The 27583-nt window shown below is 40.4% G+C and overlaps 1 protein-coding gene across 1 annotated transcript in view; it reads left to right on the top strand.

Annotated features, from left to right (window-relative positions):
- Positions 1-25410, top strand: part of LOC116742613 (phosphatidylinositol 3-kinase regulatory subunit gamma) — an 83657-nt gene extending 58247 nt beyond the window's left edge. Inside the window, exons 6-10 of the mRNA XM_032610364.1 lie at positions 6501-6643; positions 9173-9349; positions 14460-14534; positions 14972-15142; positions 21766-25410. Coding sequence (XP_032466255.1) covers positions 6501-6643; positions 9173-9349; positions 14460-14534; positions 14972-15142; positions 21766-21964 — 765 coding nt within the window. The 3' untranslated portion in view covers positions 21965-25410. The remainder of the gene's footprint in view (positions 1-6500; positions 6644-9172; positions 9350-14459; positions 14535-14971; positions 15143-21765) is intronic.
- Positions 25411-27583: the final 2173 nt, after the last annotated feature.

Below are 27583 nucleotides of genomic sequence, written 5' to 3'. Positions count from 1 at the left end.
TGGTGGGCAGTGTAAAGGTAGAGACTGCACCAGGAACCTCAGGACTGGAGGAGTTTATTAGGGAATATTGGCCTGTGAGGATTATAGGTTAGGTATGAGATATAGTGCTGACTGGGGAAAGGTGTGGGATTACAGTGGCCAGAATTGCCGTAATGGTCCATTTTTCTATGTGAGATGTTTGATTTCATTTTATTTTCAGGTTTTCTTTTATTAGTTAATTAGTTATTCAGAATGATTTTAATAACTTTTTTTCCCTTTTCTGATACTTGTGTCTGTGGTGTGCCTGTGTGTGTATGCTTTTTTTTACACTGCAAATTTCAGCTTTTCTGTATTCCTTTACCTCTTCTAGGTGCATTATCTGTGATGAGGTTGGTGTTTGAGTTAGAATGGGGAAAAAGTTACTGAGGAATCAACATATGTGGTCAACATTAGGGATGGTGAAATTATCATACATATAATAGAAGGTTATACAGCTATTAGAATAGTTTTCAGAAATTATTTTAAAACTTCTTGATTTTTAAAAAGTGAAAAAGTTATGTAAATATGTATGTTAAATTCAATATAAATGTTGCTGAATTCTATGAATTATATCACACAATGTAAAAGTCCCCATTCCCCAGAGGCAACTGCTGTTATTAAGTGCTTCTTAGGAATTCCTGATGACCTGAGAAATGCTAATGATGTAGTTTCAGGTAAAGGAGACAGCATTTAGAATTGTGTGTACGTGATTTCAGCTGTGGGTGTACCTACTCGCCTGAAGGGAGAAGACTTTATAAAAATATTCTGGGATGTTTTGGGGATAGAATTAGAGAGATTTGGGGAAAATACAGTTAAAATAGAAAGAAGGAAATAATAAAAAATAATATGCATGTATTATTCTGTAACAAAAATGGCATTTCTTCTTTTTAAAACAAAATGAACACTACCAAACGTAAAATAGAAAGCTAGTGGGAAGCAGCCGCATAGCACAGGGAGATCAGCTCGGTGCTTTGTGACCACCTAGAGGGGTGAGATTGGGAGGGAGGGAGATGCAAGAGGGAAGAGATATGGGGACATATGTATATGTATAACTGATTCACTTTGTTATAAAGCAGAAACTAACACACCATTGTAAAGCAATTATACTCCAATAAAGATGTTAAAAAAAACAAAACAATGAAATGAAATTATTCTTTAACCATCAAAAAGAATAAGGCAGTCTACATTTACTGATTTTTAGTGGTTTCTAAGACATATTAAGTAAAAAAAAAAAAAGTGAGGTACAGAAAAATATATGTGGTAGAGAGAAGCCTGTGTGCTGCAACAGAAGATCCCACATGCTGCAATGAAAATTCCGCTGGCAACTAAGACCCGATGCAGCCAAATAAATAAATAAATAATTAATTAAAAAAAAGAAAAATATATGTGGTATACTGTCATTTATGGTTAAAAAAGAATTTGGAAGATGTTATATATTTATATGTACTCAGAATATCTCTGGTCAAAAACTGACATACTCTCTGGGGAAGGTAATTAAGGCAGTGAGGGTGCAGGAGTAGGGAACTTAATCTTTACTATTCTTTTGTATTGTTTGATTTATTTTTTTCTCTGTGCATGTATTACCTTTTTAAAAAATATAAAATGGACTGAATTGGAATTTAGGAGATTTATTTTCTAATCCTGGTTATGTTAAAAACTAGTGATGTCCCATGAGAGACATCACTTGTCCATGCTTCAAGTTCCCATCTATAAGATGCAGATACTGGCAACTACAGCTATATTTGAGTGTGAATGTGTGTTTGTGAGAGAGAGAGAGACAGAGAGAGAGAGAATCAGGTATAAAAGGTTAGCACAACCATCCAAAAACATTTATTGAATGCCTAGTCTAGGTATGAAACTATATTTGACTCTAGAAATACAGAGGGAGAGATGAGGCCCTATTTTGTAAAAGTGCAAAGTGCTCTGACAATATTTGTTAAATATAATGTGCATTAGTCAAAATAGCATACTTTAATCCCTTTCCTCTGCATCAAATAAAACTATGATGGGTTACTATAATTGTGTGTGTATATTTATTTAAAGGGCAACGTATAACACTATGTTTAATCTCACAAAAACATTGAGTAAAAGATTCAAAAGAATATATATATAATATGAGTGTATTCTATAAGGTACAAAACCAAGCAAATGTTAACTTTTTAATTTTGGCTGTGAGCATAAAGTGGTAAAACCATAAAGAATAACAAGGAAATGATCATCATAAAGGGCAGGATAATGTTATCACCAAGGCAGGGAAGGTAGAGTGGGAAAAGGCAGGGAGTTGTGATCCAGAAAGCATACACAGGGAATTTCTGGGGTGCTGGTAGTGGATGTTCATTTTATAATAACTTGTTAAGCTGTGTATTTTTTATGTACTTTACTGTTATGTTATATCTCGTGCTAAAAAATGATAAACATTAAAAGCCCATGGCTGTATGCAAAAACAATGTGAATATTTCTATAGATCAGAGGTGGAAGAGAAACCCATAATAAATAATCATAAATGGAACTTTTGGATCTGGAAATAAGCAGAGACAGCTGAGAGCTTGACCTCCGTGGTAGTTCCTTCTCAGTCTTCTTTGCTGATTTCTCCTCTTTGACCATTGTTCTGTTCTCCTTTCTGGATAGTCATTCACTCTCTGGTGTGATCTCAAAGAGTCTCATGGCCTTTACATACCACCTATATGTCAGTAACTCCCAAATTCCTATCTCTGGTTCTTCTGCCTTCTTTTAACTCTAGACTCATATATTCAACTGCCTATTCAACAGCCCCACTTGGATGTTTAAGTAGATATCTCAAGCTTAACATATCCAAAATTGAACTCTGATATTCCACGTCAAGGCTGTTCTACCCTTTGCTTTCCCCATCTCAGTTGAGAATTATAATATTCTTCTTACTCAGGTCAAACGCCCTGAAGTCTCTTTCTTTTACATGTTGCGTCCAGTCCATCAGGCATTCCTGTTGACTTTACCTTTAGAATATACCCAGAATCCTACTCCTTCTCACCACATCCATTGCTAATACCTTGATCTAAGCCACTGTCAGTCATTTACCACAGAAACCTCCGAACTGGTCTTCTTGCCCTTATCTATACTCCCCTTGCCCTGGTCAGTTCTCAACATAGCAGCTAGGTGATACTTGTAAAACATAGGTAAGATCATAGCACTCCTTTATTTGAGACCCACCTCTGGTTCCACGTTTTACATAGAGTGAAAGCCAGCATTCTCTCTACAATGCCAGTATGATCTGTGTCCCTCTTTCTCTCTGACCTCATTTCTTATAAGTCTCTTCCCCACTATACTCCAGCCACACTAGCCTCCTTGTGGCTCCGCGAATATACTAGACCTGCTGCCTATCTTTGAGTCTTTGCACCAGCCATTTCCTTGCCTGAAACACTTTCCCCGAGATAGGCACCTGGCCAACCACCTCACCTCCTTCAAGGCTTTGCTCAAATGTTGTCATCTCAGCGAGGCTCACTTGACAACTTTATTCGAAATTCCAGCTCACATTTCACTTCTCCTTTCCCACTCTACTTTTCTTTTTCCGTAATACTTCTTACCTTCTAAAAAACTATGTAATTTATTTACTTGTTCTATTATTTATTGTCTGTATAACCCCCTAAACTATAAGTTCCAGGAGGGCAGAAATCTTTAAGTTTGTTTACTTACATATCCCAAATGCTTCAAATAATGCCTGGCGTATAGTTAGTGTTCAATTATTTGTTGAATGAATTTATGCAAGATAATGAACCAAAGCACTCCACCCTTGTCAAGGGTGTGAAGTCAGACTCATGGTATGGACTGGAATCTTGGGGAGGGCTAACCCTCCTGTGAATGGAGGCAAGAAAAAATGGCCACTATTGCATATGGCTTTGGTTTGTGTAGAGCTGCATTTCTGCTTTCTTGTCATGACTGGAGAAAGCAGAGAAAGCTCCACGTGCTGCACACATGCCCAGTAATATGGGGGCTTTAACAGCAGAATATGAGTTCTGAGCAGCTAAGAGACTGGGTTCTGGAATTGGAATCCCTGGTTGGGGAGCTGGGAATGGGGGTGGATGGGAGCAACCAAAAAAGCCACGAGGTCAAAGCTAGAAGAGGGCTAATTCCTCCGTGTGAGAATTGACAGCAAGACCTGAGATGGGGCTGAGCAGAGAAGAGCCTTGGAGGCTTAATGCTTTGGGAGGTAGAGGAAGAGAGGGCGGGATCCAAAGGGATCCAATGATTAGCAGTTTAGGAGATGTGCTGGGACAATGAGTGTTAAAGGGAGATTAAAGAATTGACCTCTGTTTGTGTCATAGTGTTTCTAAGTGTTATAGACCTTCCCTGTTTTTTCTGTGAAATCTTAGATACAATCTAGATTGCTTTAATGTAATCAAATTCTTCCCAGAGAATGGGAAGAGATGGTGTATCCTGAATCAGAGTTGGCACAGGGTGAGAATAGGCTGTATGTGGGGATATTTGGCATCCGGATTACATATAATTAGGAGGCAAAGTGATAGGATTTAGCGATGGTTTGGGATTAGAGACAGGAATTCAGCAATGAGATCATTGGTGACCTTGGAAAGAGCAGTCTCTGTGGAATGGTGAGTACAGAAGCCAGAATAGGGCGAGTTGCAGTATGAATGAGAGATGAGGAAAGAGAGAGAACCCATATAAACAACTTTTTTAAGAAGCTTAACTGTGACTGGAAGAGAAATTAAGGTTAAGGAACTTTTTTTTTTCAAAGTGGTGTTACTAGAACTTGTGTGTATGCCGATGAGAAGGAACCTTAAACTGGGGGAGTGAATGCTGTAAGAGGGGCTAGTTGATGTGATGAGATGAAGTGCCTGAGAAAGGAAAAGGAGGTGAGACCCAGAGCACATGTAGGTAAAAGAGAAGAGAAGGAGAGCAGGTATAAATAAAGGTAGGGTTACAGTTTCGGTGGTAGGTATAATGGCGTTGTTTGTGGGGGAGCTGCTGCTTTGGCAGCAGCACCAAATACTTTTTCCTTTGCTGCCCTACCTACCAACACACACAACAGTGTCAGTAAAGTCAAATTTTTGGTGTTTCCTTTGAAGATACAGGGCCAGAACTTTTAATAGGTAATTTCTAACCTTGCAAGGGAGCCAAGACTATAATTTGAGAGTTGTAGAATTTGAGAGTTGTAGAATTTATAGCTAGATATTTAGATATGGGCATTACAATAAGTTTACAATACTACTTGAGATATGTATGATATAACCTCAGCTGTGTGAAACATCACAAGGTTCTAGTGTCCCATATCTGCTAATCCCCTTATGTTCAAGCCCTACCGAGCAATTGCTGATCCCTAACATCCACTATTATTTCATGTATATGTCATGCCATGCCTTCTATGTGCAATGCTGAATTTTCTTCTCAGTTAAAACCTAGCTCAGATGTTGCCTCGTCCATGAAGTCTCTGTAAAGCAGTAAGTAACTTTATTGCCCCACTTTATTGCCTCTATCATGACATGAAACAAAACCTTATAAAAGTTCAGAAATCTATTTTGCCTGTATATTCTGAATCCTGCAGGGCAGGCCCCATGTTTTATGAATCTCTTTTTTTTTTTTTTTTTTTTTTATGAATCTCTTTAACACCAGGTGGTACTTTCTAAACAGTGGATTCTCAATAATCATTTGTTGAAATTAATCAGTGCTAAATAGTTGAATTATCCCATAAGCACCAGAACTTTTAAAATTGTAAACATTCAGGATTGCAATCTTTCTAGACCTTTACACATATTTCTTGATTTTCTAAAGTAAATTGAACAAAATTTAACCCTCTTTGAAGACTTTAGGAGAATCATGATTCAGAAGCTAAAGTGTACAAATATATTCAGAGCTCATTGGAATGCGGAGGACCACTTACCCTATATGGTGAACAATGTGAACGGCTTAGTCTCCTGGGCTTCTGTTAGCCTCCTGGGCTTTTGTTTTGTGGAGTTTTTAGTTTTTCATATTATTCTCCATCTCGTTTTAGCAGCTATTCTTCCCCTTTGCATTTTCTGCTTCTAATTAGATTAATCTACTAATGAATCTGTTTAGAAAACGCCATGCTTTAGAAATGAAAGTAAGTATAAGTAGACTCTATAGGGCGCTTCTGGAAATAAGGCTTTGCATGTTGGTGCATGAACTCCTCTGCTCTGTCTCTTCACTTGTTCAGCACCTTTTGGGGGTCAGCACTACATTAGTTACAAAGGCAGAACTTTATCCTTGTCTTCAAGATGTTCAGGGTTAATCTCTCTTAGCAACTCAGAGGCCTTTCTGTGTTTCTCAGCTATATTTCAGGTAATAGTTATTTTTCTTTTATTTTAGGGTTTGAATGATGTATTTTATATACAAGTAATATGGGTAGAAGGGTTTGTTTTGGTCCCCTTAATTTGATATTATATGGAATCGTAACAAGAATTGTAAGATTTGTTTTAAGCCTAAGGTTACAAAAAATACAAAGATAATGAAGTGTGTGTTTTCTTTTTTTATAGGAAATACAGATGAAGAGGACTGCAATTGAAGCTTTTAATGAAACAATTAAAATATTTGAAGAGCAGTGTCATACACAAGAACAACATAGCAAAGAATATATTGAGCGATTTCGGAAAGAGGGGAATGAAAAGGAAATTGAACGGTAAATCTACCTAATACTTACAAGTGCATCAGTGACCCGAGACGTCTTTTCTTCTCCAATAATCTCTGACATGTTTGCTTTTACGCCCTCAAACTTGACAGTCCTGCCATATGGAATTACTTGCTGTTCCCACTAATGGCACCAAGCTGAACTTTGTCTCTTCTGCATTCTTTCTCTGTCCTCCAAAATTGTTGACCCCGACTCATCCTTTAGGACTCGGTTTAGATACAACTTACTGGAAAATTTTCCCTGATTCCCTAGACTGGTTTAGGGGCTTTTTATACCTGCCCCTGCAGCATCTATCCTGATCCCTAGTGTAACATTTACTGAAAGTCACACTCACTGAATTTTGAGCTTGTTGAGAGTAAGGGTGGTAGCTTATTTTCCCTGATAGCTCCAGCAGGTTTTATGGTGCCTGAGAGTACATAGTGGTGCCCATGGAATATTTGTTGAACTGAAAACCAACGGCAGCAGTCTGACAATTAGTTGAAGGCAGAGCAAGACCATTGGCAGGAAGACCAGCCTGCATGTTGCAGGTGACTGATTGCGTCTTTGTGGTCATCAGGTTAAAAGATGGTGAAGGCCTGAACCAGAGCAATGGCACGAAAGGAGGGGTAGTTAATAGAAATGCTAAGGACTTGGTGCCTGACCAGATCTGGCAGGTGTGGGAGAAGCCAAAGATAATTCCTAGATTTCTGATATTAGTGACTAAGGGATGTATAATTCACCAAAATGGGAAGTACATCAGGGGAGTTCAGGGTTGGAACCAATGAGTTTTGAAGTTCCTGTGAAAACCCAAATGGAGTTGTCTGAGAGGCTGGTTATCTGGATTTGGAACTCACAGTACAGAAAGCATTTGGGAGGCCAAGGTGTTGTAGGTGATGGTAGCTGCTAAGGATGAGATTACACAGAGAGTGAGAAGCATAAGTATTGGATCTGGCAACTAAAAGAATACTGGGAACCTTTATCAAAGCAAATTTAGTGGAGTATTAGAAAATGAGCCAAATAACATGGGGTTGAGGCGTGAAAAAGTGGATCATAAAGAAAAATGAGTCACATGCAAGGGAAAAGCAAAATTATTTCTCATATTAGCACCAAAGTGTTAGTGAACTTCTGTGTGCCTAAGAATAGTATTAAGTGCTGTGAGGCAGTATAGCTTAATGAATAAAACTGTGGGCTTAAATGCTATATTAACCATTTACTAGCTGTGTGACCTTGAGTGAGTTACTTAACTCTCTGAGCCTGTTTCTTCCTCCATAAAACTGTGGATAAAACCTTGTTGAAATGCTATGAGGACTAAGTGATACACACACACACATTTATGGTAGAGAAAGGTAGGGGTGTGTGTGTGTGTGTGTATCTTGACATATGGTATCAGTAAGTGACAGTTATTACTAATAATGAAGAAATAGAAAAGAACTTGTAGTTTAGTTGCAAAGGGAGTTAAAGTATCATGATGATGTTTTAATAGTAATATAAAACTACATATTATTGAGTGACAAGTGAGTAATGTGGACAGTTGTTGCCTTAGGATTCAGAGCACAGCAAAACTTTGTGTGCTGGAAGAGCTTAGGGCCGTCATCTACTGAGTGCTTACCAAGATGTCCCAGGCACAGTTTAGTCCTTTTACATGTATTACCACAATTAATTCACACAGTAACCCAGCTTTACTTGTTCAGTCATGGCTGGATCCAGGGCCCAAACAAGTTCATCAGGATTCCCCTCATGCTGTGTCTTTTGGCTCAGTTTTTCTCTGTGTTGGCTTCATCCTCAGGCAGGCTTTCCCTACGAGGTAGCAATATTAGCTGCTGGGAGTCCTAGAATCACATGTTCACAACTTAGTCCCAGTGGAAAGAGAGAATCTCTGTTTACAATATTTCTAGTAAGAGTCCTAGATTTGACTCTCATTGGGTCAGTTTGGGTATTATTCCCATTTCTGAACAAGTCATTGTGGCCTGAGGCAGGGATAGGATGGAATGGAACACTCTTTTTTTTCTTTTTTAATTAATTAATTAATTAATTTTTGGCTGCGTTGGGTCTTCATTGCTGCGCATGGGCTTTCTCTAGTTTGGGTGAGCAGGGTCTACTCTTCATTGTGGTGTGCGGGCTTCTCATTGCCGTGGCTTCTCTTGTTGAGCACAGGCTCGAGGGCGCGCAGGCTTCAGTAGTTGTGGCATGCAGGATTCCGTAGTTGTGGCACATAGGCTTAGTTGCTCCAGGGCATGTGGGATCTTCCTGGACCAGGGCTCAAACCCATGTCCTCTGCATTGGCAGGCGGATTCTTAATCACTGCGCCACCAGGAATGGAACACTCTTATTGGCCAGGCTGGGTGGTATGGATGTTCACCTGTGAATCTGAGAAGGGGGCAGGGAACATGAGGGTGCTGTTTCCAGAAGAGTAGGAATGGATATGTGCTAGGCAAAAACAGCAGATGTCCACCACACTTCAGGTGTTAGGACTGTGTTCATACTGTGGAAAGCTCCTGCTTGGTTCATGTTTTAGCCTTAATATGTCAAATATTTTCACAGAATTATGATGAACTATGACAAATTAAAATCACGTCTGGGTGAGATTCATGATAGCAAAATGCGTCTAGAGCAGGATTTGAAGAAACAAGCTTTGGACAACCGGGAAATAGATAAAAAAATGAACAGTATCAAACCTGACCTGATCCAGCTGCGCAAGATCCGAGATCAGCACCTTGTGTGAGTATTCTGGGACTATGTGGGAGGGATCCACCACCACCTGATTCCTACTGTGCTAGAGACCTTAGAGGTAGAAGAAGAGATTTGTCATTGAGAACTGGCCAGTGAGATTGTAAGAAGTTAGGAAAGCAGTCCTGTTAGTAGTCGCGGTATCAGAGTCTACCTGAAGTCAAGTGTGTGGGGCCAGTCAGAAGGTAAGACTGTAATCCATACAAATGAGCAAAATGGTTGAGTTTTAAAGGTACAGATTCCTTAATGTGTGCCTAAAACACAAAACCCAGAATCTTCGGCTACATAGAAGAACCACAGAAACAGAAATTACCCCTCAAAGGCAAGGGCACTAATAGTGGGGGCCTACAAAGAAGTATACAGAATAGTCTATTAAAGGGTTTTTATATTTAAGAAATAAGATTCTATATTTAAGTAATAGAAATATTACTGTTGATAGCAGGTATGAAAAATGGCACACCTGAGGAGTGATGGAAAACTGTGATTTAGCTAGATATAGGGATATTATCTAAATATAGATTGAAAGATATATTATCAGAACAAGATGTGTGGATCAAGAGGTTTAGGCCAGATGACTGCTTCATAGAAGGAGAAAATCCATGAGAAAGGAAAATATATTAGGTTTAGTTCTAGGTAATAATAGACTGTTATGTAATATGTTTATGGGTGACTTTCATGCATGTAACACACTCAGTTCAAACTCTTGGCAGGAGGAGACAGAGTAAAGACCTCTGAGGGTTTCTTTGTGTCAGGAAGAGGGAGGGAATAAAATACAAGCTTAGAGGTTGGAACATTGGCTGTTGAGTTTCAGTAGAGGAAAATTTAAGGTGATTGTTTTGGGAGCAAACAATTATAACTACACTATACTGAGTAATTTTTAGTAGCACTCCTCTCTAGAGATCTTTCAGTTTGCTATTGTGGCCAAAAAAATCAAGGAAGTACACATAGCATACAGAAGAGCTTTGGAAGCAAGGCAGGGATGTGCCTTTGTGTAAAAGCAGGATGTGTCTGCTCTTGGAATGCTTATATGGTTTGGGTCATATAATGAAGCTGAAGAAAGTCCCAAGAAGGCTGTGCCATGGACCAAAGGAATGAATGGAAGCACTTCTTTGCCCTGAAAAGTGATGAGATATTAAGAAACCTACCATTCCTAGGTGCATGACTAAGGGTGGCAAACTAGACCTTGAAAGTTCCTTTAACAAGTTATGTAAGCTAAATATAAGAGAATTTAGCTCTATATTTAGAATTTATCATGGATGATAAGCCATGACCTGCTTGTATCCTGCTAGGATATTTAGGGAGACACAGAAAACCATTGCCTCTTTTGGAAGTGTTGCTTCCACTGTCCCATAGTCCATGCTTTGATGTTTCTAACAAAGACAATACTAGGATTGGTAGGCTTGATCTGCTCTAATGCTGAAATTGTACAGTCAGTCCTGAAAGAGACTGGTTGTATTGCTGCATGATACTGAATATGATCTGTCTTTGGTCCTGTGTTGAAGTTGGAATAGGTTGGAATTCTGCAGCATCCAACGAGAGACTGTCATTAGTTTATCAGGTCCCTTTTGCGTGTGGACATTTCCCTGACTTCCCGCTGTATAGCCCATAAGGATTTTTTGAGATTTTCTGCTGAGATTCCAATGTACTGTTTCTAGAATATTCTTGAATGCCTAAATGCAGATTTTCATTTCTTAAATATAGAATAAAATATTTCTTAAATATAAAATCCTTTATTTATTTTTACTTTATTTTTAGTTTTTGGCCATGCCATGTGGCTTGCGGGATCTTAGTTCTCCAGTCAGGCCCCACGGCAGTGAGAGCTCGAGTCCTAACCACAGGACCGCCAGGGAATTCCCTAAAAGCCTTTAAAATTCCTTTTCAAAAAAAGGAGTTCATTTGCAATTCTTTTTCATCAGGAGCTAGTTTTCATGATTACCATTTACTTTTCTTGGTATTCATAAACCTGAATGCAAAATAAAGAATAATTTGCCATAACACAACTTAGTCTTCCTGACTAATAAACTATGACTTATTGCCACCCTAAAGTAGGCTCTGTGTAGTGTGTGTCAGTCCATCCACAGCTATGCCCAAAGTAACATTATTATCAGTGATTGGATCGTCATTAGCAGCTGATCATATTTTAAAAAGCTGGGATAAGTACCTGATCAGATAGATGATAAAATATCAGGCTCCAGAAAGATCTCAGGAGACTGAAACTATGATCCAAATTGAATATCATAGAACTTAATTTGAATAAATGTCATCTTACACATAGCTCCAAAAAGTCAACTTCCTGAAAGTAAAATTGGAGAGGCAAGATGGGGCAGCTGTGTGTATGAGGAATTCTGAAGGATATTATTACTGTGTCAGTAATTGTTCGGTAAAGGTACACATTGTGACTACAAAAGTTAGTTTAATCTTACATTAAAATGTATCCTAAATAAGCCATTAAAAGTCCCATTCTCTTATGCTGGGTAAACACTCCTTGAGTACAGGAAGCCATCTCTTTATCTGAGGATAATAGGTCCTGGAAAAAAAAGTCCACTTAAAGTTAATCCATTTCAAAAAAAACACCGCTAATCCATTTCAAAGGGTGTGCTGGAATTTTCCATTTGCCCTCTCAGTTTCTACTCTTCATCTTTCTCTACCCTGCTCTGTGCCTAAGAAAACGGATCTATTTGCCCTCTGGCTTCTAATTAGTTTTGGCCATTTGGAGGCACTGGCAGATGAGAGGGCAGGAGGAGAGTGAAGTAAGAATATTTATTTTCTGGCTTCCTCTCTGTGTGATCACAGTGAGTTGGCTCATTCTCTACCAAAGGTGGCACTCTCCATAGGATACTCTCTGGGTTCAAGTCACTGCTGTCTCCAACTGATTCTTCAGTTCTAGGAGAGGTTATGTCTTCCCACTACTGCTAGCCCCGGGGAGTTTCTCTAAAACATCTCAAGACCTTTGTAAATAGTAAACTCTCCTCAACTACCAGTTTGACTGTGCCTTCTGCTTCTAGCCAAGGCCCTAACTGATACAAATTAGGCGAAATGTCATAGTATGAAATGTCATAGTACACAGTAAACAAAATGATAGTTTGATGAGGGATTTTATGTTGAAGATAAAATTGAACATAAAGAAAATAAGTTCATCCTATGTGAACTGAATTTATGTTGTAACTTCAACTTCATATCTTTTTTAGAATAAACAAAGAAAAAAACCACACAGTTAGTGACAGAATGAGAATTGGATGTTAGGTCTTTGATGCTTTGTTCAGGTTTTTCCCCTAGAATGTACTGTTTTATATGTGGCATTACTCAATAACAGTAAGTTAAATATGAATTAACATGCTAAATTTACTTGAGCTTTTTAAAAATCATTTTTAGAAGCTAGTCAGTTCCTGGCATTGTTATTAGATGGTTAAGGAGTCAGAACTATATAGTAGTATTTGAAATGGACTTTTGGGAGATTAGAAAAGTTGCCTGTGTCAGAAGGCAGAGACCATCATAGATGGAGCGTGAACCAAAATATTCTTCTCTTTCGCCTGGATTTTCCTGGGTGTCTTAACATTCCTTGTGGCAGAAAGGGAAGCTCAGTTTACAGAGGTTGGTGGTTTACAAGAAAATGGGGACTCAAGAGAAAATGTGGTGCAGTTTGTTCATTTTAAGCCTTTTACCCAGTGTGCTTGTCTCTTTATTTAACAAAGGAAAGATCAGTTCTTCAAGGATAGAAAACTTTGGATGTTAAGAGTGCTTAGAGGAGGGTATCTGGATATTTTGCTAAGAGAAGTGATAGTGTAGGATGGGGTTTGTTACTAAATAAATTCTATAAAGATCATATGTTAGTTGTTTTCCAGTTTCACTAAGCATACAAAATGAAATCCAGGTTAACTGAAGAACATGTCTTATTGAGAAAGGCTGTGTAATCTGTCTTAAAATAACTTTAAAATTAGGTGCGATGCCAAGTTATCTAGTGTACTTGGGGTCAGAGGGAGATACAAGATGACCTTGGAGTTGACCCTGAAGACTTTGTTAAAAGTGGCCCATCTACAGATATTTACTGACTATTTATTGAATATCTACCATGTGCTGGCACTGTTTTCAGCATTTGGAATAGCCATGAGCAGGACAGATCCCTTTCTTTAAAGCAGCTTACATTTTAGCTGGGGAGACAAACATAACCAAGTGAAAATAATGAATTTCAGGGAGTTCCCTGGTGGTCCAGTGGTTAGGACTCAGCGCTTTCACTACTGTGGCCCGGGTTCAATCCCTGGTTGGGGATTAAGATCCCACAAGCCGCGCAGCGTGGCCAAAAAAACAAAAAAAAAACCATTAAAAAAAATGAATTGCAGGCAAGTACTATGAAGATGATAAAATAAAGAAAAGTGTAGAGTGACTGGTGGACTGCCTTAGTTGGGACAATTTAGGGTAGTCTTCCCTGAGATGTTTATGATGACACCTGAATGATCGGGGGCCTGGTTGGAGGATGGTGATGAATGAGTTTTTATACTCCACTGAAGTTTCAGGCTATCATCCATCTCAGTGGAATGAGATGAAATGGTTTATTTTATTTTACGTCTAAAATGTTGGTATATTTTGAAATACTGTGATTTACCTGGTGACGAAGTAGATTTGTATTAATTACTCAGATTGCCACCCGGAATTTCTTGTGGCTTGCTTAGGTGCAAAAATAGACCTTGAAATTCTGTTTTAGAATTTAACTCAATGTAGTAGGCCAGTGAGGGATTGCATACTCTGGTTTAGTGGAGATTGCAAATGTGACACCATGCTTACCTAACTAATGATTTCAGAAACAAGTGTCCCATTGTGTTTGAGTGCAAGTATATGTGTGCTTGTGGTTATATAACCTTCTAGAAAAGGAAAGTGAAAAGTGAGAGAAGTGCCTAATTTCAAGTAGCTTTCTGTGTTTCTGCCTTTTTGCAAAAAGTTGAAGGAAAAGTAATGGAGAAACAAGTTTAGGGAAATCTCTGGCCATTCTTAGTAGGACTGGGGAAAATAAGTTCCTGGACCCTGGAAGTTTGGTTGGCTTGGACGTGTCTACTTTGTCCAGGCAGAGTTTGCATAGACGCTGACACTGGTGTCTTCCCTCTGGCAGGTGGCTCAATCACAAAGGAGTAAGACAGAAGCGCCTAAATGCCTGGCTGGGAATCAAGAATGAGGATGCTGCTGAGTAAGTTCTCTCTGTACCTTTCTGTCAGAGGGCTTTGTTTCCAGGATAAGACATGGGACTTCTTAATACATACTGAGTGCTGGTTCTCTTTGTTACTTGAGGACATTTGAATCAAGAACTTTGCACCTCTTTAAATTGAATTGCCTCAAGAATACCTTATAGGCACTTGAGTTCAAAGACCTGATGAACCATATGAAACCTGGATGCTTAAGCATTGCTCATTCAGACATTCATGTGTCAGGTTATTGGATGAAACATGTGAATTCTGTGCTTTCTGCATAATAGCAAATAATAAAGCTGTTAAAAAAATCCAACTAATTGCAATTCCACTTTGTCATTTTGTGGTTTAAGATTTAGAAGAGAGTGTTATTCGTGAATTTGCTTTTAGATATAAGTAAACTGATCGTTAGAATAATATTTTAACATTTAATTTTTAGGACCTATTTTATCAATGAGGAAGATGAAAACCTGCCCCATTATGATGAGAAAACCTGGTTTGTTGAGGATATCAATCGAGTACAAGCAGAGGACTTGCTTTATGGGAAACCTGATGGTGCATTCTTAATTCGTGAGAGTAGCAAGAAAGGATGTTATGCTTGCTCTGTGGTGTAAGTCTTCTCTGGGGGTATAACCTTTTGAAAACTTCCTCATTGATTAATAGAAAATCAACCCCTCCTAAAGTTCAGATCAAATTAGTTGAAGTACAATAAAATGAGGAACCATGGCTTAGACCATTAATATTAGTACAAAGAAAACAGTTAGTTGCTTTAAGAGAAATACCATCTGAAATTATTTCGGGGATTTTAATTTAAATGGTAAGCAGACTAGGCCCTGCATTGTTGCTATTGGACTTTAGGTGTCTATGAAAAGTAATTTGAGGTTTTCAATTGAAAAGATCACTTAATTCTTTAGTAGTCTCCTGCTTGCCTAACTTGGCCTTCATTGTCATATTAAGGAAGGCTTGATTAAACAACTGTTTTTACTTCAGAAGAAAAACGATCTAAAATTTGTACTTAAATAGTATTCTGTTGAGGTTGTGATAGAAAATGTTAGATGTGTTCTGTAAGATGATCTTATGACTTTGTTTGGAAAAGCCTATTTTCCTTTTAATGGAAAGTGAAGTTCTGGGGACAATTAATCATGCCTCAGTGAGATTTTGCCAAAGTGTTGTATATATATTCCTTAAAAAGGCAACTGTTTTCATTGACAAAGACCATACCTAGAGTGGAGGTACAGTATGATGGTCATGAGAGCAAGCTTCGGGGCCAGATATACAGGATTCAGATCCTGACTCTACCACTTACTAGATATGTGACCTAGGGTAAGTTACTTAAACTTTCTTTGCCTAGTTTCCTTATTTGTAAAATAAGGATAATAATAATATCTACTTAAGGGTTTTTAAAGTATTACTCGAGTTAATATGTGTGATTTAATATACTTTGATCAGTGCTGGAACACACTAAATAAATGTTATCTACTAATATTATTACGATAATGATGCTGCTGATGGACATGCCAGAAGGCAAAGATGACAAAATGATTTTGCCCTCAAAGAGGACAAAGTGATGACGACAGACAAAAGACACTCATATTAACAGAATGCTTGGTGCTTTACATGATCATCTTGTCCTTAGTGGTCTGTCTCTGTCATGCAGTCAGAGTTTGAATCCAACTTTACCTGGTTTCAAAGCCCGCATTTTTCTTTTGCACCACACTTTCTCATTTCACAGTTAAATATCCAAGATAAATAAAATCACTGTGACATAGGTATCACTAGTAGGCTGTGTGCATGAAGAACTAATTCTGACGGAGAAAGAGGGTTGGGAGATTTTGTGGAAGAGGTGGCGTTTGAACTGGACTTTGAAAGGATATTGAATAGTGGGACATCTATGGGCAAAAAGTAAGGCAGGAATTGGATTAGTATTATCCAAAGATAGAGCTACTTGAAACGTTTCATTTCTCTCTGACCTGGGCTCAGATACTCAAGTTTATTTGAGTGGAAATGGCAGGAGAAGATGGCTCTTGCAGGATCTGAGATCTTTTAAGAACAATAAAAAGAAGGAAGACAATAAGCCCAGTGCATTAGTAGTCCCTCACTCTTATCTAGGTCGTTGGGTGGCAGCCTGTGGGTTAAAGACTTGGCTGGTGGAAAATGCTCCTCAGCAGCTCAGCTAATTCCTGGGAGACCAAGGAGCAGCTTGACTATCTTGGGGAGCTGTATTCTTTTTCTCCTTCTCCTTCCTTTAGCCACAGACTTAATCAGACTCAAGTCCACAGCAGTGTGGATTTCTGTTGCCTATGAAAACCAACTGCAGTAATATATCATATTGGGGTTCACTTTTGGAGAGATTGGAAGCAAAAGAGTCTGGCATCACAGACTTCCACTTGTTTGTTGGCCACTCCAGCTACAGAAAGCCTGCTTACAGTGGTTTCTCAGTTTACTCAGGACATTTGCTGAAGTTAGGGATGTGAATAAGTTCAGTTTTTAAGGAGACTCATAGCAAAATTAAAATGATCATGTAGGGGCTCCCCTGATGGCGCAGTGGTTGAGGGTCCGCCTGCCGATGCAGGGGACACGGGTTCGTGCCCCGGTCCGGTAAGATTCCCACATGCCGCGGAGCTGCTGGGCCCGTGAGCCATGGCTGCTGAGCCTGCTCTGCAACGGGAGAGGCCACAGCAGTGAGAGGCCCACGTACAGCAAAAAAAAAAAAAAAAAAAAAAAAAAAAAAAAAATGATCATGTAGTAGGAAGTCAAGGCATAAAACTCACTTGTTTTTCCATTTTAATTTCTGTAAATGACATTATAAAGAAGCCTAAGAAGAAATTGCTTAACTCTACAGCCTTCTCAGGCTAGAGCCAACAATATATGTGTTTCACTAGGTTAAGGAGTTAGGTAGTGAGCACTTGTGATCCTTACTGTTATTGCCATTTGGGGTAAGAAATTTGATTAGGGATAGAACAATTAGATCAACAAGGAAACAGAAGACTTGAACAAGGAACAGAAGACTATAAAACAACTAGACCTAACAGCCATCTCTAGAACACTCCATCTAACAACAGCAGAATACACATTCTTCTCAAGTGCACATGAAACATTGTACAGGCTGGACTCTAGGTTAGGCCACAAGTCTCAATAAATAGGGTTGAAATCATACAAAATATGTTGTCTATACCACAATGGAAAGAAATTAGAAAATAAAAATAAGGAAATTTGGGAAATTCACAAATGTGGACAATAAATAACACACTCCTAAATAATCAGTAGATCAAAAAAGGAAAACAAGGGAAATTAGAAAATACTTCGAGTTAAAAAGAGAAACACAAAATTCAAAACTTACGGAATGCAGCTAAAGCAGTGCTAAGAGGGAAATTTATAACTGTAAGCATTTATATTAAAAAAGCTCTCAAATCAATAACCTACCTTTCTTTCACCTTAAGAAACTAAAAAAAGAAGAACAAACTAAACCCAAGCAAGCAAAAGGAAGGGAATAATAAAGATTAGAACTGAATTAAATAAAATAGAGAATAGAAAACAATTGAGGAGGGCTTCCCTGGTGGCACAGTGGTTAAGAATCCGCCTGCCAATGCAGGGGACATGGGTTCAAGCCCTGGTCTGGGAAGATCCCACGTGCTGCAGAGCAACTAAGCCCGTGCGCCACAGCTACTGAGGCTGCGCTCTAGAGCCCATGACCCACAACTGCTGAAGCCCGCACGCCTAGAACCCATGCTCCACAACAAGAGAAGCCACCGCAATGAGAAGCCGACGCACCACAACGAAGAGTAGCCCCCACTCACCGCAACTAGAGAAAGCCCGCACACAGCAACGAAGACCCAACACAGCCAAAAATAAATACATAAAATAAATAAAATTTTTTTAAAAAAGGAAACAATTGAGGAAATCAGTGAAACCAGAAATTGGGATGAACAAATAGTTAAAGTCTCGCACACACACACAAACACACACGGGAGAGAGAGAAGACACAAATTACTAAAATCAGGATGAGAGAGGGGATGCTACTTGTAGTCCTTACAGAAATAAAAAAAAAATGATGGAATACTATGAATAATTATATGCTAACAAATTAAACAACCTAGATGGACAAATTCCTGGAAGCACACAAACTACCAAAAATGACTTAAGAGGAAGTAGAAATTCTGAGTAGAACTATAACAAGTAAAGAAATTAGCTTCACTGGTGAATTCTACCAAATATTGTAAAAGGAATTAACACAAGTCCTTCACAAACTCTTCCAAAAAATAGGAGAGAACACTTCCTAATTCATTTTATGAAGGCATATTCCTTATGAATATAGACATAAAAATCTTTAACAAAACACTAGCAAAGTAACTCCAGCAGCATATAAAAAGGATTATAAACCATGACTAAGTAGAATTCATCTTAGGAATGCCAAGAGGTTCAACATTAAAAAATCAATGTAATAAACCATATTAATAGAATTAAGGACAAAAATCAACTGACAATAATCTACTGATTATTTCAGTAGACTCAGAAAAAGCATTTGACACTCTTACATGTTAAAAAACACTGAATAAACTAGGAACAGGAGGGCACTTCCTCAGCCTGATAAAGGGTATGAAAAACCCACAGCTAATATCGTACTTAGTGGTAAAAGACTGAATGCTTAAGATCAGGAAGAAGACAAGGATGTCTGCTCTCACCACTTCTAATCATTGTACAGAAGGTTCTAGCTAGGCATTTAGGCAAGGAAAAGAAATAAAAGGTATCCAGATTGGAAAAGAAGAAGTAAACTATTAGAGCTAGTAAATGAGTTCAGCAAGGTTGCAGGTTAAAAGATTAGGATACCAAAAATCAGTTGTTTCTATATACTAGCAGTGAACAATCTGAAAATGAAATGAAGACATTCTATTTATAATGGCATAAAAAATGCTAAAATGCCTAGGCTTAAAAAAATGCAAAAGCTATACAGTGAAAACTATGAAACATCATTGAAAGAACTTAAAGAAAACCTAAATAAGTGGAAAAACATCCGTGTTCATGGATGGCAGTGCTTCCCAAATTGATCTATGTGTTCAGTGTAATCCCTATAAACAGTACCAGCTGGCCTTTTACAGAAATGTCAAGACGATCTTAAAATTCATATGAAAATGCAAGGGATCCAGAACAGCTAAAATAACCTGAAAGAATAGAAAAGAGTTGAAGTACACCTCCCAATTTGACAACTTACAACAAAGCTGTAGTAATCAAAATTGTGAGGTACTAACATAAGATTAAACATGTAGATCAATGAATAGAAATGAGAGCCAGGAAATAAACCCTTACAATTATGTTCAGTTGGTTTTCAACAAGTGTCTCAAGACCATTCAAAGGGGAAAAAACAGTCATTTCAACACATGGTGCTGGGACAACTGGTGAGCCACATGCAGAAGAATGAGGTTGGACCCCTACCTCACACCATATACAAAAATTAACTCAAAGTGTATCTTAGGGACTTCCCTGGTGGTCCAGTGGTTAAGAATCTACCTTCCAATGCAGGGGACGTGGGTTCGATCCCTGGTCGGGGAACTAAGATCCCACATGCAGCAGGGCAACTAAGCCCGTGCACCACAGCTAGAGTCTGCGTGCTGCAATTAGAGAGAAGCCCATGCACTGCAACGAAAAGATCCCGTGTGCTGCAACTAAGACCCGACCAGCCAAAAATAAATAAATAAATATTTTTTTAAAAAACCAAAATGTATCATAGAACTAAATGTAAGAGCTAAAAGATAAAACACTTAGGAGAAAAGATTAGGTATAAATCTTTGTGACTCTGGATTAGGCAGTGGTCTCTTACACATCAAAAACACAGACGACAAAAGAAAAAGATAAATTGGACTTCACCGTAATTAAAGACTTTGTGCATCAAAGGACACTATCAAGAAAGTAAAAAAGACAACCCACAGAATGGAAGGAAATATTTGCAAATCATATATCTAAGCAACTAGTGTCTAATATATAAAGAACTCTTAACAATAAAAAGACAAGTGCCTCAATTAAAAATGGGCAAAGGATTCAAGTAGACACTTCTTTAAAGAAGATATATAAATGGTCAATAAGCATATGAAAAGATGCTCAATGTCATTAGTCATTAGGGAACTGTAAATCAAAACCACCATGAGATACTACAAGGATGATGGTAATCAAAGAGATGGACAATAACAAATGTTGACAGGGATGTGGAGAAATTAGAACCCTCATACACTGCTGGCAGGAATTTAAAATAGTGCAACCACTTCAGAAAACAGTTTGGCAGTTTCTCAAGTTTAACTTTCTTTTTGGCAGGGTTGGGGGGTGCCATGCCACGCAGCTTGTGGGATCTTAGTTCGCCGACCAGGGATTGAATCCAGGGCCACGGTGGTGAAAGCACTGAGTCCTAACCACTGGACCTCTGGGGAATTCCCAAGAAGTTTAACTTATGACTCAACAGTTCCCCTCATAGGTATATATCCAAGAGAACTGAAAACCCATGTCCATACAAAAACTTGTACATGACTATTCACTAAAGCCAAAAAGTGTTAACAATCCAGGTGTCCCATCAATTGATGAATGGACAACCAAATTGTGGCATATCCATACAATAGAATATTACTCAGCCATGAGGAGAAATGAAGTATCAATACATGCTACCACACAGAACTTTGAAAATGGTGTATTAAGTGAACGTAGCCAGACCAAAAAGATTGAGTGATACTGTATGATTCCATTTATATGAAATGTCCAGAATAGGTAAATCCATAGTGACAGTAGGTTAGTGGTTGCCTGGGTCTAGGGGGAGGGAGGAATACAGAGTGACTACTAATGGATACATGGTTTCTTTTTAGGGCGATGAAAATATTCTGGAGTGAGATAGTGGTGATTGTTGCACAACCTTATGAATATTCTAAAAACCACTGATTTGCACACTTAATTTTTTTTTTTGGTTTGTTTTGCCCCCTGCAGTGCATTCTTGCCTAATGGAGGTCCAGAGCTGAGTGATTAAATGCAGCCATCCATTTTAGCTACCAGGTCTTGGGAAATGAAGGGTATCTCTGTGACAAGTCTGTAGGGGTGGGGGGACACATGGGTGTGATATCATACAAGCTTTGATTGACAAAAAGCTTCTACCTCTCCTTTGCAGAACAACTGCTCTCAGACTTCTGTTCATTTAGGGTCCCTTTATCTGTTGCTATCTGCCTTAATTCCCTGTGGTGTTTGTGTGTTGTATCGTTGCAGTGCTGATGGGGAAGTGAAGCACTGCGTGATCTACAGCACTGCTCGGGGCTATGGCTTTGCAGAGCCCTACAACCTGTACAGCTCACTGAAGGAGCTGGTGCTCCATTACCAGCATACATCCCTCGTCCAGCACAATGACTCCCTCAACGTCAGGCTTGCCTACCCTGTCCACGCACAGATGCCCTCGCTCTGCAGATAAAGAGGGAGTGGGAAGAGCGGTGGCTCTCTAGCGATTTTTATACAGTTTTTATTAGACTATGAGGGCATTCTTTCTACGTAGACTGCTTGTTTTGCACAAGAAGTGATTCTGTGAATGTGAAGTGGAGAGGCCGAGCAGCAGCCGGCCAGAATGGGGGCATACAGGGCCTGGGGTTCTCTGTGACTCACCGCTGCACTGACATAGGAAGCTGGGAGCGGATGCTGTTTTTTGGAAAGTCTGTTTCATTGGGGTTTTTATTTAGCCAGGCACCCTCAACAGAACACATTAGGCCTGATGGGGGTGAGGGTTATATCTGGAAGCCTCTGAGGAGCCCATGTCCTCTTCTGAGAGGCCATGTTGCTCTGAGAGTGTGGTGGGGCATGGCCCCTCTTTCTTCCTCCCAACAAGGCGGTGGTCTTGGTTTGGTGGTAGAATGGCATTTGGTGAAAAAGACAACCAAAGGAAAATGGGGAGGCTTGGGATTTCATTTAAAGAATCTTAATCCATGGGTAAAAAACTTTCAACCGAAGGTACTTAACCAACATCGTTTAGGCGTCAGCATCTCAGTAGCTCCTCCCTTTAAAGAAGCATTATGTTTAGAAACCAAATTGATCCCAGCAAAACGATTGTTGCCAGACTAAGGTCTGATGGAAGAAGGCGGCACTAGTATCTGAATGCACACTTCTGTACCAAAACTTGAAAGTAAAACTAGAGACTTTGTTAGTTTTAGCAAACACTAAAATTGGTCAGTGTAACTCCTTTTGCCCTGCCCTTGTTTCTCTGAGGTGAGGAATAGTGTTCTTTTCGTGGGCTGGTGAGCTTTGAATCATAAAATGAAGTTGGTACTTGTGTGGTGTTTCCTTAGCCTAAAGAATGATCTGTTGTTTGAAACCTTTGTAACTTGTGTGTATGAGTAAAGAAAAGGTGCAATCCAGTGCTTTTAGATGGCTTGATATACCAAATAATGATGTAGAACAACATTCTTATATGTGCTTCCCCAAGTTTAAATGCCCAGCAGAAATAGTCAACATGGTTTAATTTCCCGTCATCTCCTGTCGTTTGCTGGGTAGGGCCCAGGGGAACCATAGGTGGCTAAGGCTGTAGCTGGAAGGGAGCCAGACTGCGGTCAGGGACTTCAGTAAATCACAGGCCCAAGGGCTCTGGTTTCCAGGGCGAGGGTCATACCACATTACCCATGTGCTTCCATACAGTGGTTTCTGAAACTTTTGCAAGGAGAGGAAGGGATGGCTTGGAGTTTAGACTGTTAGCCGAAGCCATCTGGAAGCTTTTTTCTTTGCCTTCTTTGTGATCCTGCCATTAAGATGATGTGCACAGACCGTCCTCATGCTCCAGTGGCCCTGATTTTAGGCCAGGAATCTTCTGCTTCATGTGATTTAAGCCTTCCAGCTGAGTGAAGCTGGGCAAATGGAGCTGGAGGCAGCCTCTACTCCTACCTCCATTATGCCCCACCCTCCTCAGTCAACACTCCTTTGACAAATAGAGTCCAGCTGCCTCTGAGCCAATCCTAGAGCCATAATAGGCTCGAATGAGTCAGCTGTTTGAGCCCAAAGCTGTGCAGTCAGGCATCCTGGCTGAGCTACAGAAGTCAATATCTGAGTCTTGGTGAATAAATAAGGTTTACACCTAGGGAAACTCTAGCTTTGGGGATGAAAGAAACAAATTTTGCTTTCCCTGAGCACCTATCTTGGTGGCAGGATCTAGAATGGACCATGACATAGAAATAGATTAAAAATTTGGGGGAGAACCTCCAGAGTTACTGACAGTGAAGATAGAAAGAAAAGGGGCATATCTTTGGCTTTTCCTTGGTTATGTTGCAGTTTCAGGATTGAGTGAGGCAGACAGATGAAACCCCCTCCAGTGTCACTGTTCTGACCTAAGCCCTTAACTAGTTGATAGCCAGCTGAAATCCCTTCCCCATATTGCCAGATTGTTGAACCTGCCTAAGCAGCTAGATGCTCAAGATTGGGTGCAAGGAATCCCTTCTTTCTGGTACTAAAATTTAGTGTGTCCTGGATATCTCTTAAACGAAAAGGAGAATGAGGATGAACCATGTGTTGCTCCTTATCAGGCAGCATTAAGGGTGTGCAGGGAGAGCGCAAGCGCCATCTACCGTTTACACTTGGGCTGGCTTGTGGAGAAGGGCTACTCATTTTTAAGTCATACATTCCTTCACTTTTTTCTTTCCTGTTTTTCATTACTGAATTTGTTGCTTTGTGGGAACTAAGACCTAGGGATCATTTGAGAAGTTGGAAAGTATCTTTTCTGAGTAGTTGCCATGTGATTTGCTTGATCTTGACCAGTGGAAATGGCATAGGGACCAGTCTGCTAACCACTCAGAGGGGTAGTATGCAGCTCTTTTACTCCATGGTCTTGGCAGCAGGTCTTGGCCTCCTTCCTCAGAACCTAGCTGTGTGTGTTATCCCATGATCTGGGCCCTGGGATTCTCTCTCCGCATCTTAACTGCAGCCTCAGTGAGGCAGAGGGTAAAGAGACAGACCAAGACCAGAGGGGCTCCTTGTTTTCCTGGCTAGAGAAGCTGGCCACCAACACGGAAGCAGCTTGGGGCTGGCTGGACACTGGTCAGAGGCCTATCTTTTCCAGGTCGAGCTTTCATCACAGAACAATGCTCTGTCTCCATCTGGCCATAGATGCTAACTAAGCCTTGGCCATGCCTCAGGCCTGTATAGGCTAGTGGTGTCCTTACCACTGATTTGGTCAAGGTTGAGGACTTCTGATTACCGCCCCTACCCTGTCTCCAGGCCTCGATGAAATCCCCGCTTATTTTGGACCCTCAAGTGCTTTGCAGAAGCTCTGAGAGCCAATGTGGTGTCTTCCACCAGTCTCCTCTTGCAGCAAGGAACCAGCCTCATGGGTCCTCTTGGGCCAAGAATTGCATCTGGGCAATTACTGGTTTTTCAAGTTGGTCTCTTGCCAGTTAAGACTCCTTAGTAGATCTGTTTGAGGCTTCAATGGCCTCAAAGCAGAGGGTCCAGATGGGGGCCTGGCTGGGCCCTCTGCTGTCACCTGCTCAGCCTTGCTCTAACTCCAGCCACTTGTGACAGACAACCTTGTTTCCTTACAAACTCCAGCATGTGACTTTGGTGCCCTGTTGTTACTCGTGAAAAACCTATTCTTCTGTTGTCTTTGGTGTAGTCAAAAAAATTCATGTAGTTACGTAAAAATATCGGATTTACAAGGAAGCCAACTGTATGTCTTGTGTTGGGACAATTCATAATGTAGTTCCTAGACCACTTTTGCAAATTGTTCTTGTCACCAGGTGTGTTCAGACATTGCTGTGCAGTTGTGGGGGAGGGTGGGGGGAAGGTGAGGGGAGATACTTTTTGGTCTTTTTGTTTTTTACCTTCCCCAAGTGGGGACAGTCTGGCCAACTTGCTCCAGTAATACAATAAAGACATTGCAATAAAGCACCTTTTTGTTCTCATGCTATGGAGGGGGGTGCTGGGCCGGGGGGGGGGGGGTGGGGCAAAAGGAAGAGGACTGGGGTATTGAAAAACCCCGAAGCTCCCAAACCTTCTCCACCGTGGCACCAAAAAATCAAGATCAGTCCTGGGGTTGAATTGGGGTTACCAGAGGCTCTCTTCTTCCCCTGAAGAGGAAGTCAAGCCTGTCAGGCATGATGCCAGAATCCTGTCCACCAACACAGCACACAGGGAGACTCAGAAACTAACCCTGATAAAGTTAAACGTGAGAGCCCTTTTGTCCTCACCCCATTCTTATTAGAAAGGCCACTTAATTGATTCTTAATACCTGTCTCTGCCCAGCAGTGTGTTTGCATGCTCTTTTGTGGGGGCAGGGGTGTGGGCTGTCTTAGTCTGCCTGTCCTCTTGTTGCCCCCGGCCATCACCTTCTTTGTTGAGGTTCCTACATGTTGGGAACATAATCAGCAAACATGTGACCAGCACTGTGGGCAAAGGGCACCCCAGTTCTCATCCTTGTCACTCAGGCCCCACTCACCTGTGTACTGAATTACAAATCAGACTGAAGGACAATAATCTATTGTTCTAAATGACCTTGCCAACGTCCTTCCTCCCCACTGCACTTAGCTACGTAGCACCCTCAAGGCCACTGCTAGGAACCGCAGATGATTTCCCCTAATTCCGAGACTTTTTCCCACTCTCAGCATGGGATGCTCAAACTCCTATCTATCTCCAGCCCAGTCTTCTCTTCTGAACTCCACCTGCTGGCTGGATATCTCAGATGGGGCCTTGGGTGTCCCACAGGACTGCAAACTTTTTGTCTACTTAATGAGTAAACATATGCTTGGCTATGAATTCCCTTACCTTCCTACCACCAAACCTATAACTGGTCTGCATCCACGTAACTCCTCTCCCTCTCACCTGTCAAATTACAAAAGGTAGCCTTCCTCCAACTATAAGCTAGTCTCTCCACGTGTATTTTGGATCCTATTTTCTCCCATCTTCTCAGGAATCTCCTGTGAGTTCTCTGTTGTCTCCTCTCAACTGGATGATCCATTTAAACGTGGTTGGCTGTCTCTCACTCCACTTGCTCAGTCTCTACTCAATCCTTTATCTCTTCAGAGCCTAACCTTTTTTCTTTTTTTTTTTTTTTTTTGCGGTATGCGGGCCTCTCACTGTTGTGGCCTCTCTCGTTGCAGAGCAGAGGCTCCGGATGCGCAGGCTCAGTGGCCATGGCTCACGGGCCCAGCCACTCCCCGGCACGTGGGATCTTCCCTGACCGGGGCGCGAACCCGTGCCTGAACCCGTGCCTCCTGCATCAGTAGGCGAACTCTCAACCACTGCGCCACCAGGGAAGCCCCAGAGCCTAACCTTTTTAAAAAGACATCTAAGTTTGTCTTTATTTCTTCACCTCCTCAAGCTTTTCAGTACGGGTCCCACCACTACCTGAAATTGCTCTCCTTGATGTCTTAAGTAACCAGCATTGTGAATACTCTGTGAAAAACTCTGCCATTGACTCCATGATCATCTCGTTTTCCTCCTGCATCTCTGACTGTTCCTTTTAATTCTCCTGGACTCTAAGTCTCCTGGGCTCCTCCTCACTTATACCTTCTTCCCTGGCAGTTTTATCCACATCCATGAATTCACCTACCATCTCTAGGCCAATTATACCCATCGTTGTTTCTCCTGCCCAGACCTATGTTGTGAGGTATCTCACATGCAACATACTGAATGCAGGGTCACCACGTAGCCCTGGTTCTTTCATTATTTCATATTTCAGTGAATGGAAATACATAATTCATCTGGTTATATAGGTCAGGAATGTAGTCATCATCTTTGATACCTTTGCTTTGTGTCTACATAAAACCCACCACCAACCCATTATCAATTTTACTTTCTAAATAGCAAAGATACCCAACTTTTCTCTCCAACTTCACTGTTTCACTATCTCTAACAATACTGGAAGGCCTCTCTTTTATCATTCTTGCCCCCTCAAATTCATTTTCATTATAGCAACCAGAGTCATCGTTTCAAAATAGAAATCTGGGGAATTCCCTGGTGGTCCAGTGGTTAGGACTCGGACTTGCGCTGCCAGGGCCCAGGTTCAGTCCTTGGTCAGGGAACTAAAAACAACAAAAAAAAACTAAACTCAAAACAAAAC

This window comes from Phocoena sinus, chromosome 1, assembly GCF_008692025.1.
Source record: "Phocoena sinus isolate mPhoSin1 chromosome 1, mPhoSin1.pri, whole genome shotgun sequence".
In the NCBI taxonomy this organism is placed as follows: Eukaryota; Metazoa; Chordata; class Mammalia; order Artiodactyla; family Phocoenidae; genus Phocoena; species Phocoena sinus.
Note: the sequence above shows the minus strand (reverse complement) of the source record. Positions and strands in the feature narration are given on the sequence as shown.